The sequence below is a fragment of the Bos indicus x Bos taurus genome, chromosome 19, assembly GCF_003369695.1.
Source record: "Bos indicus x Bos taurus breed Angus x Brahman F1 hybrid chromosome 19, Bos_hybrid_MaternalHap_v2.0, whole genome shotgun sequence".
NCBI lineage: Eukaryota > Metazoa > Chordata > Mammalia > Artiodactyla > Bovidae > Bos > Bos indicus x Bos taurus.
Genome location: NC_040094.1, coordinates 55,017,235 through 55,032,192, shown reverse-complemented (window position 1 = coordinate 55,032,192; position 14,958 = coordinate 55,017,235). Strand labels below are relative to the sequence as shown.

General features: G+C 46.7%; 1 protein-coding gene across 1 annotated transcript; it reads left to right on the top strand.

Moving 5' to 3' along the window:
* The first annotated feature begins 1,753 nt into the window (after positions 1 to 1,753).
* On the top strand, positions 1,754 to 9,059 carry BIRC5 (baculoviral IAP repeat containing 5). Its single transcript, XM_027518388.1, has 4 exons — positions 1,754 to 1,938; positions 2,273 to 2,382; positions 3,876 to 3,993; positions 7,800 to 9,059. The coding sequence occupies exons 1-4, from the start codon at positions 1,828 to 1,830 to the stop codon at positions 7,887 to 7,889; spliced, it is 429 nt and encodes a 142-aa protein (XP_027374189.1). The 5' UTR covers positions 1,754 to 1,827; the 3' UTR covers positions 7,890 to 9,059.
* The last annotated feature ends 5,899 nt before the right edge of the window (positions 9,060 to 14,958 follow it).

Here is a 14,958-nt window from a genome sequence, read left to right as displayed (position 1 = left end):
AGGAGTAAGCGTCTTTTAATTTCATGGCTGTAATCACCATCTGTAGTGATTTTGGAGCCCAGAAAAATAAAGTCTGACACTGTTTCCACTGTTTTCCCATCTATTTCCCATGAAGTGGTGGGACCGGATGCCATGATCTTCGTTTTCTGAATGTTGAGCTTTAAGCCAACTTGTTCACTTTCCACTTTCACTTTCATCAAGAGGCTTTTGAGTTCCTCTTCACTTTCTGCCATAAGGGTGGTGTCATCTGCATATCTGAGGTTATTGATATTTCTCCTGGCAATCTTGATTCCAGCTTGTGTTTCTTCCAGTCCAGCATTTCTCATGATGTACTCTGCATATAAGTTAAATAAACAGGGTGACAGTATACAGCCTTGACGAACTCCTTTTCCTATTTGAAAGCAGTCTGTTGTTCCATGTCCAGTTCTAACTGTTGCTTCCTGACCTGCATACAAATTTGTCAAGAGGCAGATCAGGTGGTCTGCTATTCCCATCTCTTGAAGAATTTTCCACAGTTTATTGTGATCCACACAGTCAAAGGCTTTGGCATAGTCAATAAAGCAGAAATAGATGTTTTTCTGGAACTCTCTTGCTTTTTCTATGATCCAGCGGATGTTGGCAATTTGATCTCTGGTTCCTCTGCCTTTTCTAAAACCAGCTTGAACATCAGGAAGTTCACGGTTCACATATTGCTGAAGCCTGGCTTGGAGAATTCTGAGCATTACTTTACTAGCGTGTGAGATGAGTGCAATTGTGCGGTAGTTTGAGCATTCTTTGGCATTGCCTTTCTTTGGGATTGGAATGAAAACTGACCTTTTCCAGTCCTGTGGCCACTGCTGAGTTTTCCAAATTTGCTGGCATATTGAGTGCAGCACTTTCACAGCATCATCTTTCAGGATTTGGAATAGTTCAACTGGAATTCCATCACCTCCACTAGCTTTGTTCGTAGTGATGCTTTCTAAGGCCCACTTGACTTCACATCCCATGATGTCTGGCTCTAGGTCAGTGATCACACCATCGTGATTATTTGGGTCGTGAAGATCTTTTTTGTACAGTTCTTCTGTGTATTCTTGCCACCTCTTCTTAATATCTTCTGCTTCTGTTAGGTCCATACCATTTCTGTCCTTTATCGAGCTCATCTTTGCATGAAATGTTCCTTTGGTATCTCTGATTTTCTTGAAGAGAGAAGAACTGTCCTCAGGACTTAGAAGAGATATCTAACTCCTGAGGAATTCTGGTGGAAAGGGAAGAACAAAGTGACAAGGATGAATTTCTGCATCTCCAAGAAGTCAATGAAAAGATTCGATAAAAGACTTGACAAAAGAGTGAACAGCTCACTGCAGCAAGGGTGGAGGTTAAGCTGTAGACTTCATCTATGTGACTGTCACCTTTTCCCCGGATGATGCATGCCTTCTAGATGGACGGGCCTCAGCACATATTCCAATCTGGCCAGTACAACGCCTGGGGAAGCTAGGACTAACGGTTTCAGGAATGGGGTACCCACAAAACCAATAGAGTTTGCAGGCTGAAAGAGCTTAATCCATTCGTGCTCGCAGGGGCCACTCCCTGAAACTATCACGGAGGCTTCAGCACATCCCCAGCTTCTGTTCCCACCACTCTTAGCAAGTAGTAAGCGCGGGGCGTGGTTCGCTCGGTGGCGAATGAGCAGCTGCGGAGTCACGCCGCGAGAGGACTACGACTCCCAGCATGCCCCGCGCCACACAGCTTCCCACTTCCCAGAAGGCAGCGGGAGGCGCGTTCCCGACATGCCTCGCGGAGGCCGTCAACCGCTGGATTTGAATCGCGGCACCGCTCGGCGGCGGCGGGATGGGTGCCCAGTCTTTGCCTCCGGCCTGGCAGCTCTACCTCAAGGACCACCGCGTCTCCACGTTTAAGAACTGGCCTTTCTTAGAGGGCTGCGCCTGCACCCCGGAGCGGGTAAGACCTCCCTGAGTCCCCGGGTCCTCCCCGCCCCAAGAGTCCCGCCCCCGTCCTGAGGCGACCGGTCCCGCGGACTCCAACCCTTCCGTGGCTTTTGGGCCCGGGGCGACGTTTCCGTCGGACTCCAATCCTTCTGTGGGCTTCTAGGCTGTGAGTGACCTCTCCCTCGGGCTCCGGCCTTTCTGTGGACTTCCGGGCCCGGGGCGACCTCTCCCTCGGGTCCCAACCCTGCTGTGGGCTTCCAGGCCCGGGACGACCTCTCCCGCGGGCTCCGGGCCCTCTGTGGGCCCCCTCCTCCGCGCTGGGGCCTGAGCTGAGTTCTCCCTTGCAGATGGCCGCGGCAGGCTTCATCCACTGTCCCACTGAGAACGAGCCCGACTTGGCTCAGTGTTTCTTCTGCTTCAAGGAGTTGGAAGGCTGGGAACCAGATGACGACCCTATGTAAGTCCCGCAGGCCGGCCTCACTGGGCTTCGTGGGTGCCTCAGTTCCATCGGGACCTTTTGTTTTGTGTTGGGCTCCTCCAAAAAAAAAAACAACAACAACAAACCATGAATTTTGAAGGATTAGTGAAAGAGCGTCAGCTTTCCAACCTCCTATGTGCCCTAAACAGTTATTGTCATGGATGAGTCTGCTGCTGGCACTTGGGTGATGCTTTCAACCTAATCCAACCCGATTTGGCGGAATATCCTTCTGGGTGGATGTTAAAGAAAGGCATTTTCCTGTGGGTTCTTGATACCTTTTAAGTTAGAATGCTGGAGCAGATCCTGCTGTGACCTAGAGCTGTCCAGGTGCCTTTCCTGTTTTAGAGTTTTTAAATCTGAAGCTTTATTATCTGGACTATCATTCATACAGCAGAAAAACCACACCTTAAAGTGTACACTCTGTTGTTTTGGATTTTGTTCTTCGCGTCTAGTTTATGTGTGTGTGCCTGCGTGTGTGCATATATTCATACAGACAGCAGCTGTCTTCCTGTAATGTAATACCCCATTTTTCCCCTCCCATTTTTTTCCCCCATCAGAATCAGTAGCTTCCACAACTTGAATTTTTTTGCCCTAGAGAATCTCTGGAGTTGTTTGTCGTCTTGGCAGGAAGAGTATTACTGTTTTTTTAGTAACGTGTTTGCTCTTGTGACCCGGTATTGACTGGGATGGCATGGTGATCATACCAGGGATCAGTGGAGAAATACTGGTTGTATTCTTGGGAGTGGATTTCCAAGTGCTGTAATGTTTTCAGATTATATAGTTACTATTGGCTGTCCTCTTGGAATTTGTGTGGCTGTGTGTTTCTTCCAGATTGTTCTGGGTTGTTGTTGTGGTTGTTTGTTCTTTTTGGCTTCATCAAGTAGCTTGTGGGATCTTAAGTTCCCTAATGAGGAATTGAACCTGGGCCCTCAGCAATGAAAGTGCAGAGTCCTAACCACTGGACCACCAGGAAGTCCCCAGACTGTTCTGGTTCTAGTGCAGTCTGCTATGCAGGGATAATTCCCACTGGAGAGAATGGTAGTATAGGCACAAGAATTCACTGGAGAAACCAGGCCAGTAGTGCCCTTTCTCTGAACCAATAGATTATGTAATAAGTCCAATAAAATGAGATAACTGCAAACGGTTCCTGGATGATTTTTAAGGGCTTTAACATGTGGTACCTTTAGATTTACACCCTGTAATGCTTTTCCTACTGCTTGCTAAAGGACTCCAGATAGAATATAACAGCCATAGGAGGGGAATGGGGGGTGTCCACAGACCAAGAAGATGCTGAGATGAGGTATGTGGGAATGTGGGTCTGGGTACTGGTTCCATCCACTTCAGAATTCATACTCTGCTCCTGAAGCAGAGCAGCGTGTGTCTCTGAGGTGGGGAGGGAGACTGGTGGTAATGAACTCTTCTCCCTTTACTTCACTGTCTCTGTTGACATGCTCGTGTATTGTTTTTTCTAGAGAAGAACATAAAAAGCATTCATCTGGTTGTGCTTTCCTTTCTGTCAAGAAGCAGTTTGAAGAATTAACCCTCAGTGAATTTTTGAAACTGGATAAAGAAAGAACCAAGAACAAAATCGTATGTATCACTGGAAATAAGAACCAAGAGCAAATCCTGTTCAGCATCTTTAGTACTGAACTCCTGGTCCCTCACAAACACTGCATAGATGCTTTTCCTCAGCACTTTCTAAACCCCTCAGATATGTGTGTGAAGATATAAAAGGACAGAAAAGCATATGACCTAGACTGTCACCTTGGGGTTGTACAATCAGAAAAAAATGCATGCCCTGAGTAGAGGTGCCCTCAGTGTGTGGTTACCTCTGGTGGTGGGACATATGAGGACTAGGCTGGCATTCCTGCCTTCAGTGACAACTCAGATGGTAGCTCCTTTATACAGAGTGTGTTCATGTGTTAGCAGAGGTGAGAACAGAGGGTTTGGAGACACAGAGTAGAGAGTGTGTCAGGAAGGAGCGTTATGTGTATTGGGAGAAAATAGTGCCAGTCCTACTGGACCTTGAAGGGATCTTTGCAGGCAAACTTTGACTCTTGCACAGGTAAACTAGGTTATTGGGAGAGTGAAACCATGAGTTAAAGAAGCAGCTCCCAAACAGCCTGGGCTGTAGAGAAGTAAGGTTGCCAGAGAAAACCAGGACTCCCAGTTAAGTCTGAATTTCAGGTACACAAGGAATAATTTTTTAATATATCTCACATTTTATGTGGGTGTTTACTAAAAAATTACTTGTTTATAAGATGTTCACATTTAACTGAGCATCCTCTCTCTTTATGTGCTAAATCTGGTAGCTTTACGAAGAATAAATATTCAGGTATTTAATTTCTTTTTAGCAAAGCCCTGGGCAGGGAGTCCAGACATAACACTTGCCTCTGCCACTCACAGACTTTGTGAATTTAGACCAGTCTTGATCATAGTTTCCTGCCTATAAAATGGAGGATAGACCCCCATGGTTTCTGAGATCCTTTTCAACTTGAAAATCATGTTCTTTTTTAGAGATCAATATACATAATTCTGTCTAATATGGTACTTTTTAAATGCTAAGGACAAAATCGAAAAGTTTTTCAAGAAGCGAGAAGTCAGTGGTCAGTAAAGCTATGTATTCAGTGAAGGTTTTGGGAACTGCTGTGTTGGAATTAGGAGGAGGGCTAGAGAGGGCCTTTGAGGTTAGGGGTCAGTTCATTTTCTGTGAAGTGCCACAGATGTTAAGTGTTTAGCCATCATGGGCCACAGAGTTTCTGTTAGATATTCCTTTTTTAAAAAAATATTTACTTACTCATTTTACTTTGTGGCCGTGGTGAGCCTTGTTGCTGCACTCGGGCTCTTCCCAGCTGCAGGAGGTGAAGGCTACTCTGTGGTTGTGGGGCAGGGGCCTCTCGCTGCAGGGGCTTGTGGAGCCAGGCTCTAGGTCTGGTCATTGTGGCCCATGGGCTTAGTTACTCCTCAGCATGTGGGGTCTTCTGGGACCAGGAAGCGAACTGGTGTCCCTTGCAGGGTGGATTCTTAACCACTAGACTGCCAGGGAAGCCCTAGAAATTATTCTTTGTTCGTTTTTTCCCCACAAATATTTAAAAACATAAAGCATTCTTGGCACTGGGTTAAGAACAGGCCATGGGCTGATTGGATGTGTCCCACAGGGCATATTTTGCCAGCCCTGTTCAAAGTGAAAGAAAGACCAGCTTGTGTACTTTGAGAACAGTTGTTGGAAAGCTATGTCTGTGCGCATGGGAGGAATGTTAAGGAGAGTACAGTGAGATTGCAGCCAGATTGTGCATCTCTGAGAAAGACAAAGATGTTTTGGTAGTTGAAACAAATAGGAAGACAGACACTACAGTTGTCACAGTCCAGTCCTAGAAAATTGAGTGCTTGTGATCCTGTAATCTGATGGAAGAAGGTAGTTAACCTATTGAGGAAGGTGGCTTAGGAGGACTGGAGGAGGAGACCCAGGAGATGCTGGGCCTCCCTTATCTTGGTGTCAGCAGTGGGGGCAGAACCAGATCAGAACCAGGTGTAAACACCCAGGAGAAAAGTGGGGAGATTGGAAGAAAATGGTTTGCTTCTATTTTGCAACTGCTTTTTTGTTCACCTGAAGTCAAAATACTTTAAAGTCTATGCATTTGTTTTTATTACCTTGATTAATTATAAAGTAATAAACTATCAGTATAAAATATAAAGCTTTTGTAAGGAAGAACCAAAAGCTTCACCCCCATGCCGATGGAAACCACCATTAACTGGTGTATTTCCTTCCAGATCATTTTTAAATGTGTATATTTGGGGAAATTCCCTATTGGTCCAGTGGTTAGGACTCTGCACTTCTACTGCAAGGGGCACAGATTTGATATCTGGTCAGGGAACTAAGGTCCTGCTAGTCTTGTGGTGCAGCCAATAAAAAGAAAATCAAATAAAATTCAGTTTCACTAGTGGCATTTTATCTGCTCAGTAGCTACATATGGCCAGTGATTACTTTATTGAACTGTGCAGACAATTGAACATTTTCATCATTGCAAAAAATTCTGTTGGATAGGGCTGCTCTAGTGACACCCAGTTGTGAGGTTTGTTGCAAATAATATATCCCTGATACAAAAATTCAGGTCCTCTTGTTTCCTTATGGGCATATGCTTGTAAGTGGATGTGGACAGTAAGGTTTGGGGTCAGAGCCAAGTGCAGGGAATGAGTGTAACCAGAGGCCCATCTGCTTCCTGCTAGAGCTCCAGGATGAACCATCTAGAGTACATCGCTCCTGGAGGTGGGCTGGCATGCAGACCTTGTCTGTTCTCTGATAGGAAATAAGGTTGGGAGCTGATCTTTTAAACCATTTACTAAATTAGCAATGGGATTGCAGTGCACAGTTTTAAGACAGACATTTATCCAGGTGAGATAATTACATGTTGCAGTTTACAAATACTGAAAACAAGGAACGAGTGTTGTCTGTCGTGATTCTCTGAATTAATGAGACCCTATATTTAATTGAGATGCTGCCGGTCAGTTTGAAGGACCACTGACTGGTCAGGCAGCCACGTGGGTGCTGGCTGGTGTGCGGCCAAGGAAGAGCTGGGGCTTGGGGTCTGACCCGGTAGCACACCGTGTGCTCTGTGCTCCTGCTGCTGCATCCACCACCCTCCTTTGAAAAAAGTTACCTCTGTTGTTTTTCTTATTTAACCCAATAAAAACCTATTGTTTGTTTTTTAATATGGCAGAGAAATCAAGTAGAATGAATTTGGGAAAGAGCTTTCTGGATTTGCTGACGTGATTGTCATTTGTCCCTGTGGAGAGAGCGCTTGGCAGAATGAAAGATTGGAAGCCAGATTCAAAGAGCAACTTCAGGTGGCAGATTTTCTGTTTTAGGAGAAAGCTGATGCTTGCCAGGGAGGAGAGGAGAGCTGTGGACTTTTCTGTGGAAGCTTCAGAAGCAATGTAGGGTAGTGGGGAAGAGTAGGGCTCTGCCACAGACTAGCGGGTAACCCTGAGCTGAATGGTGCTCTGGACCTCGGCTTCCTCTTCTGTATAATGGAGATAAAGGTGGCGTCTACCTCATGGGACATGGAGCGGTAAGTAAGCTAGCGTGTGTGGAGCAGGTAGAATGGTACAGTACAAGCGAAGCTATCGATCAGTGTCTTCTGTTAAAATTATTGTGAGGCAGCTCAGATGAGAAGAGGCATTTGAGGGGAATTCCCTGGCAGTCTGATGGTTAGGCCTGGGAGCCAGGATTTGATCCCTGTTGGGGAACCAAGATCCCTGGTTGCATGGTGTAGCCCCCCCCCCCCCCAAAAAAAGAGGCCTTGGAAGTGAATGAGAATATTTACCCCATATAGCTGGGCATCCCTATCCAAGCATGCCTAGAGCTTCAGTTTCACGTGTGTATTCTTTATTTCCAGGCAAAAGAAACCAACAATAAGCAGAAAGAATTTGAAGAAACTGCAAAGAAAGTCCGCTGTGCCATTGAGCAGCTGGCTGCCTTGGAGTGACACCTCCCGTCACTGCTGCACGGCGACACAGACACGTCGTTTCCAGGGCACACCCCTCAGCGTTACCAGTTTTTCTCTGGGGCCTCTTAACTGTGCCTTAGGAAAGCAGAACATCAACATTTTGAAATGAGAATATTTAAACTATTTTTTATTTTTTTCTTGAAGTTGATGCCAGGGTCTACTTCTGTTATATAGCTGGAGCTAAGTACAGTAACTGACCTGTCTTTTCTCTTTGGTAGTTTTCGTTTTATTGCTTCCTGGACTTAGCAGGGTGAGGGAAGACGTTTGCTCACGTGGGTAGAGCTCTTTTACAGCAACGCATTTGGGCTTCACGAAGCTGGTGACTGGCTGTCCAGCTGAGATGTGATGCCTGAATGTGATCATAGGTCCATTATGACTGGACAAACAGGATTAAGAATGCCATTTTAAGTTTCACTTGCATAATAATGTGCACTTAGGTTCCAGATGTTCTACATTATCTCACATTGATGTCTGCAGATCCTGTGACCATCTCTTTTACCCCATCAGATCTGTGGTGTCACAGCAGCTCCCTTCCTCCCAGACAGATTGTACGGCCCATCCCTGCCATGCCTCTGAAAGTGCCCTGTATGTTAGGGGTTCCTTGCCATCCCATCTTGTGATTTTCAGTTTCACAGGGGTAGCCATGGGATTAGACCCCAGGCTCTGCCTCTGGACTTGATCTGTGTCAGAGTCCTTTCTGTGACTGCAGTATGTGTGACTTGGTGAGGGGGATGCAGAAGGACTGATGTCTTGAGAGTAGAGCTGGCCTCATGCTTTGTGGTCAGCTTGAAGATACTTCTGCCATGGCTCCTGGCAAGGTTGCAACATTTTTCTACAATAGACAAGGAGGTCTTTGATGCAGAAAAGCAGTGTTTCAGAGGCCTGGCTCACTGCTTCTGGATAGCAGAGCACACAGTCAGAGTGGATTCTTCCTGGGGAGTCCCGCTGTGGACCAGCTGTCATCCATTGGGCGGGGCACACAGGGTCAGGATGAAAAATCTGAGGAAGGAGTTCATGGACTTAATTACTAATACTCTTCAAATACCTACTTTCCATTAATGATGTGCATTAGGCAACTGATAATTCTCCTGTCTTTCCAATGTGAATCTTCCTAAAGGAATAAATTAATTTAAAAAATAGATTGCAAAACCTCGTTGGGAAAAACTTTAAAAAAAAGAAAAGCATGTTTTTTTATGTTGTTTTCAGTCTTGCAAGATCATAAATGCAATGATGTATGAGTTTCAGCCCCAGCACAGACTAAGCAAAGAGTTGGAGCAAAAAAAGCATATGGAACACCCACTCCAGCCCCAAACTGCCCTCTAACAGGATGCTTGCCTTGTGGGCTTGGGCTTGGGCCTGGCGCCTGTTGAATTGGAGCTGCAGTTTCCTCACGAGTCATGCGGGGATCCTAGAAGCTGTTCAGCCTCAGCTGGCTTTTGTGTGTGTGTGTGGCAACAGGATTTTCATGTAAAGAGGAATTGGGACAAAGCCCTCAGCCAATCCTAAGATTCTGTAGTGTTGTTTTCTTATCTTGTTTGAATTATTTTGCATAACAGGATAAACTACAGTTAAAAGTGAGCACAAAGCCTTTCTTAGTCACTGGGGACACCAGTGTGAACTTTAGGTGGATTTGGAGACAAAGTAAGATAACAGGAAATATCTGGCAGAAACTGTCATGAAATTGCTGCATGGTTAGCCAGCCCTGGTGAGCTGGAGGGCGCACACTGGCTGCTCCTCTGCGAGAACAATGCAGTGGCCTGAATCCCTTCTAAACGACTTGGCTCAGAGCTATGGGGACTTGGTGCGCTGTGCAGATGATCTGTCAGCCCTGATTGGCTGTGTCTCCATTGCTCCACATCTGCGCCATGTTCACAGCATCGCCTCCGCAGCAGTCCCCTCCTCTCCTCCCCGAGGCCGGCTCACACAGGGCTGAGGCCTGATCTTCAGATGATAGATTTTATTTCACCATCCTTCATGAAGTAAAGCTGCAGGGTGGATTGTTACTGTCCTGTTGGAACCTCTGGGGGTCATCTGGGTAGTTGCTGAAGAATAAAAACTACTTCATTTCAAACACTGCAGACCCTACTGGGTTTCTTAAATATTTTTGGCTTTTCGTGGCAGTCCCTTAGCTTGCCAATTGATCAATCCCACCCCAGTGCTTGGGGAGGGATGTCCTTGCAGAGTGACAGAGCCAGCCTTGGGCTCCTGCAAGAGCCACTTGAGACAAGAGCCATTTGTGTCATCTGGACTCATTGCATGTGTGAACCAGCTGTGAAAAACGCACCTCAGACATGTTTTCTGCCATATCTCAGTAAATTGAATTTTTTCCTCCAAGTTTGGAAAATATTGCAGTGGTTTTTGTTATGGGGAAAAAAAGCATTTCAGCCTTTATATTCATCTCAGCCGCTTATTTTTTATATTTGTGCCAATCTTTAAATGAATAATAACTGATCCTTACAAACTGGCATTGCATAGAAGCTGAGAAGATGTTTTTGCTCTTTCTTTTGCACGATGGGTAATGCTGCAGTTTGTGTTGTCAGGTTGTGCTGTGGGGCAAGGCTAAGCTGGCACTGACCCCTCAGACCATCTTACAGATTTCCTCTTCTAGAAACTTATATTCTTAAAAAAAACATCACTGGGCTTTAATGGCTGCCAATGTCCGGAAAGTTTACCAGACATCCATTAATGAAGCTTTAGGCCCTTACTAAGGGCAACAGCCTCAACTTTCTCAAATATGTGTCTGCCTCTCTGATTCTTCCAAGTCAGTGCGAGTCTGGAAGGGTTGTAACTGGTGGTGAGAGCTGTCAGGTATGGCGAGATCAGAGCCAGTGGACAGCCTGGGGAATTGGGATCCTCCATCCTCAGTGCTATGAAAGATGGAGCACCAGCCAGCCATTACCTGCAAGTTGGCACTCCTTTGGGATGTGGACCATTTGCAGGTTGTACTCACTTAAAAAAAAGTCAACAATTGCCAGTGAAGTCTATTGGGATCTTAACTACATTTTTTGGATGCAAAAGTGGAGATTTATAAATAGATGAAATAGCTTGTCCAAGATCATGTAAGTAAGAAAGCATTCAGGTTGGGTTTGAATCCAGGCAGTCTGACCCCAGAGCTGGCCCCTCACTCACTAGTGACACTGCCCAGCCTTGGGGGCTGGGGCTATGGGCAACAGCCTGGCCCCAGGGGCTAGTGCAGTAAACCATCCCCATTCCTTTTTTCAGACAACTTTGTTTCAAAGGTTCTCAGTACATATATGAACTGATACCTTTCTCTGGAGTATTGCATTGATCCTCACTGTACCAGACTTTAGCTTGTTATTTTGAACTAAGGTTCACAGGAAGTTGTAAAGCTAAAACAGGTTCTGTGTACTCTTCACCTAGATTTCCCAATTGTAACTGGTAAAATGTCTGGACTTGCTTCCAGCACCTAGGGTCTGAGCTGAGAGGTGAGCCGTGCAACCCAGCAAGCTCTGAGCCAGGCTTTCCATTGCAGGGGAGTTCCTGTCTCGCCCTGGGTGAGTCTGGCCTTAAAGCAGAGTCAGTCAACTGAGCTGTAGGTTTCCTCTGCACTGGCTCAGCTTCCAGCATTTCAGCCAATTTTCAGCTGACTGGGACCAAACTGGGACCTAGGTTTCTGTGGCGACTCCACTTGAGGCCCAGGGTGGTGACATTTATCCATCCATTTGCTTGAGTACTTAGTTTTCCGGGTGCTGTGTCCAGGGAGCTCACGAGCTCCTTGTTCTCTGAATGGTGGGAAGACAGGCCACCTAGTATCCATATGAGTGCACCCAAGGGAGCAGCAAGAAGAAGACAAGGAACTCTGGGAGATTCTGCTTGTCCAGGAATGAGGACGAGGCTGCCAGATGGATAAGGAAGGAACAGATGTGCCCTGTGAAGGACGGGAGTGTCCATTCTGGGGACAGCAAGTGCATTCTGTGATGAGGGGAAGTGGTGGCTTCCTCCCGTTTACTCTTAGTCAGTCACTGGACAGATGCTTGTGCATCCAAGGTGACCATAATAAGCCCTTCTTAGGCCTGTGAGTCCTGGGAGACGAGAGTGGCCAGTCACGTGGCTCCCAACCTGCGTGTCAGCGCTACCCAGCTGTGACCCCAGTCATTTGAGAGCCCTTTAGAAGGGTTGACTTTGACTAGAACGGTGTCTTGAGAGCCTCCCAGGATGAATTCACTTCATAATGCATGCTGAGTGGAGGAGTTGACGTGTAGGGAAGGACGATTTAGGGAGGTTCATTTTCTGTTGGAGGATGTTTGCCAAATGCAGTGAGATTAGTTGTAGTGTAGCTGATGCTGAGCTACTCTGAGAGTAATTTCACCACTGGTTTCAGCTGCTTCCCAGTCCATTGCTGGAGGCTATTTATGGCATCATCACCCTGGAGCAGGAAGTTCATCCCTGGTCTCAGGCATCCTGTTCTTTCAGCCACTGTAAGTCAGTTCAGTGTAAATTTAAAGAGGCCTGGAGACGTCCCTGGTGGTCCAGTGGCTAAGACTCCGTGCTCCCCATGCACAGGGACCCCGGGTTTGATCCCTGGTCAGACAACCAGATCCTGCAGTTCAGTTCAGTCACTCAGTCGTGTCGACTCATTTCGACCCCATGAATCACAGCACGCCAGGCTTCCCTGTCCATCACCAACTCCCGGAGTTCACCCAGACTCACGTCCATCGAGTCAGCAGCCATCTCATCCTCTGTCGTCCCCTTCTCCTCCTGTCCCCAATCCCTCCCAGCATCAGAGTCTTTTCCAATGAGTCAACTCTTCGCATGAGGTGGCCAAAGTACTGGAGTTTCAGCTTCAGCATCATTCCTTCCAAAGAAATCCCAGAGCTGATCTCCTTCAGAATGGACTGGTTGGATCTCCTTGCAGTCCAAGGGACTCTCAAGAGTCTTCTCCAACACTACAGTTCAAAAGTATCAATTCTTCGGTGCTCAGCCTTCTTCACAGTCCAACTCTCACATCCATACATGACCACAGGAAAAACCATAGCCTTGACTAGACGGACCTTTTTTGGCAAAGTAATGTCTCTGCTTTTGAATACGCTATCTAGGTTGGTCATAACCTTCCTTCCAAGGAGTAAGCGTCTTTTAATTTTATGGCTGCGGTCACCATCTGCAGTGATTTTGGAGCCCCAAAAAATAAAAGTCTGACACTGTTTCCACTGTTTCCCCATCTATTTCCCATAAAGTGATGGGACCAAATGCCATGATCTTCATTTTCTGAATGTTGAGCTTTAAGCCAACTTTTTCACTCTCCTCTTTCATCAAGAGGCTTTTGAGTTCCTCTTCACTTTCTGCCATAAGGGTGGTGTCATCTACATATCTGAGGTTATTGATATTTCTCCCGGCAATCTTGATTCCAGCTTGTGTTTCTTCCGGTCCAGCATTTCTCATGATGTACTCTGCATAGAAGTTAAATAAGCAGGGTGACAATATACAGCCTTGACATACTCCTTTTCCTATTTGGAACCAGTCTGTCATTCCATGTCCTGTTCTAACTGTTGCTTCCTGACCTGTATACAAATTTCTCAAGAGGCAGGTCAGGTGGTCTGGTATTCCCATCTCTTTCAGAATTGTCCACAGTTTATTGTGATCCACACAGTCAAAGGCTTTGGCATAGTCAATAAATCAGAAATAGATGTTTTTCTGGAACATCTGCATCCCAGATCCTGCATGCTATAGCTAAAAAGTCCCACATGCTGCAAAGACGATAGAAGATCCCTTGTGTGGCAACTAAAACCTGGCACAGCCAAATAAAAAAAAATATTAAGAGCAAGAAGAGGCTTGGCTGCAGCCCTGTTGCTCTGTCACACATAATTGGGATTTCTTCCATTAAAGTTCTCATATGCCCCTGATTTCAGTGGAAGTGGTCAATGCTGGCTTTGAAGAGGCCTCAGCAGCCTGGTGACAGGCTTGGTGCTCACAAGTTCGGGGTTGCAAGTTGATGAAAGGAGGATGAATAATGAAAAATAATGGATCATTCTAAGAGGTGCCTTTTCAGAACTGGGCTAGGGTATAATTTGAGTCCATTTCAAGGGAAGTAGACTGGCGGAATTCATCAGAGTAGCCCCTCAAGGACTGATACCAATTGTCTGGAGACAGTCCAATCAGTCACTGGCACATCTGGGGTTGAAACCCTGAACCAAAGCTTTGAAGCGATGGGGTGTAGACTGCTCACCTGGCCATCTATACTGCAACAGGAATGGGATACATGTCTGTTCCTCTATGGAGAGGCGGGCTCTGGAGGTACAGTGGCCTCAAACAGCATTCAACACGCCTTGACAGGGGATGCAAACGAGACCTTTTCAAACAAGCTCAGGCGAAAGGCGGGGAGGAAGTGTGTGGAGTGTGCAGCCACAGGGTTCCTCTAGTTCTCCCTAAAATAAACACTGTCTCTCAGGACTTGCCTTGCAATGCAGGGGACGTGGATTTGATCCCTGGTCAGAAAACTAATAAGATCCTACATGCTGCAGAGCAACTATGCCTGCAGTACTGAAGCCGGTGTGGTCTGCAGCCAGTGGACAGCAACGACAGCCTGAGAGTCCATGTGACTGAGGAGGATTCCACGGGCCACGACTGAGGCCTGATGCAGCCAGGTAAATATTCAGAAGAACAACAACAAAACGCCATCTCTCAATCGTAGCTTAAACGCACAGAAGTGGCGTCCCTCTTTGTCACGTTTGGGTCATTACCTTCTTTCCCAGCTCCACCCCCACTCTCCCCTGCTCCCCCAGTCCCTCCCCCCATCCCCAATTTTGTAGACTGCTGCTGCTCCCAAGCACCTGCTTTTCTCTGTCTGCCTGCTGGATTCTTTTACCCTCCAGGCCCAATGCCCCCTGAGAGAGGAGGGCCTCTGGCTGGCACCCAATTTCCAGGGCGGGGGTTGGGGGAGGGCTATCAGGTAAGAGGGTACGGAAACTGCCACAGCCAGGATTACCCCACCCTATCCCCACCATGTGCCCCAACCCAGTCTTGAGTGTGGTGTGAGAAAGATGCGTGGCTGGCAGGATACCGGACAATTCTAGCCACTGTGTCTGAATGC

Bases quoted from the DNA above. Each gene is read 5' to 3' on its own strand.
- BIRC5 (XM_027518388.1), top strand. From the start codon at position 1,828: ATGGGTGCCCAGTCTTTGCCTCCGGCCTGGCAGCTCTACCTCAAGGAC. The intron at 1,939-2,272 runs GTAAGACCTCCC...TCTCCCTTGCAG, and splicing joins GCGCCTGCACCCCGGAGCGG to ATGGCCGCGGCAGGCTTCAT. The intron at 3,994-7,799 runs GTATGTATCACT...CTTTATTTCCAG, and splicing joins AAAGAACCAAGAACAAAATC to GCAAAAGAAACCAACAATAA.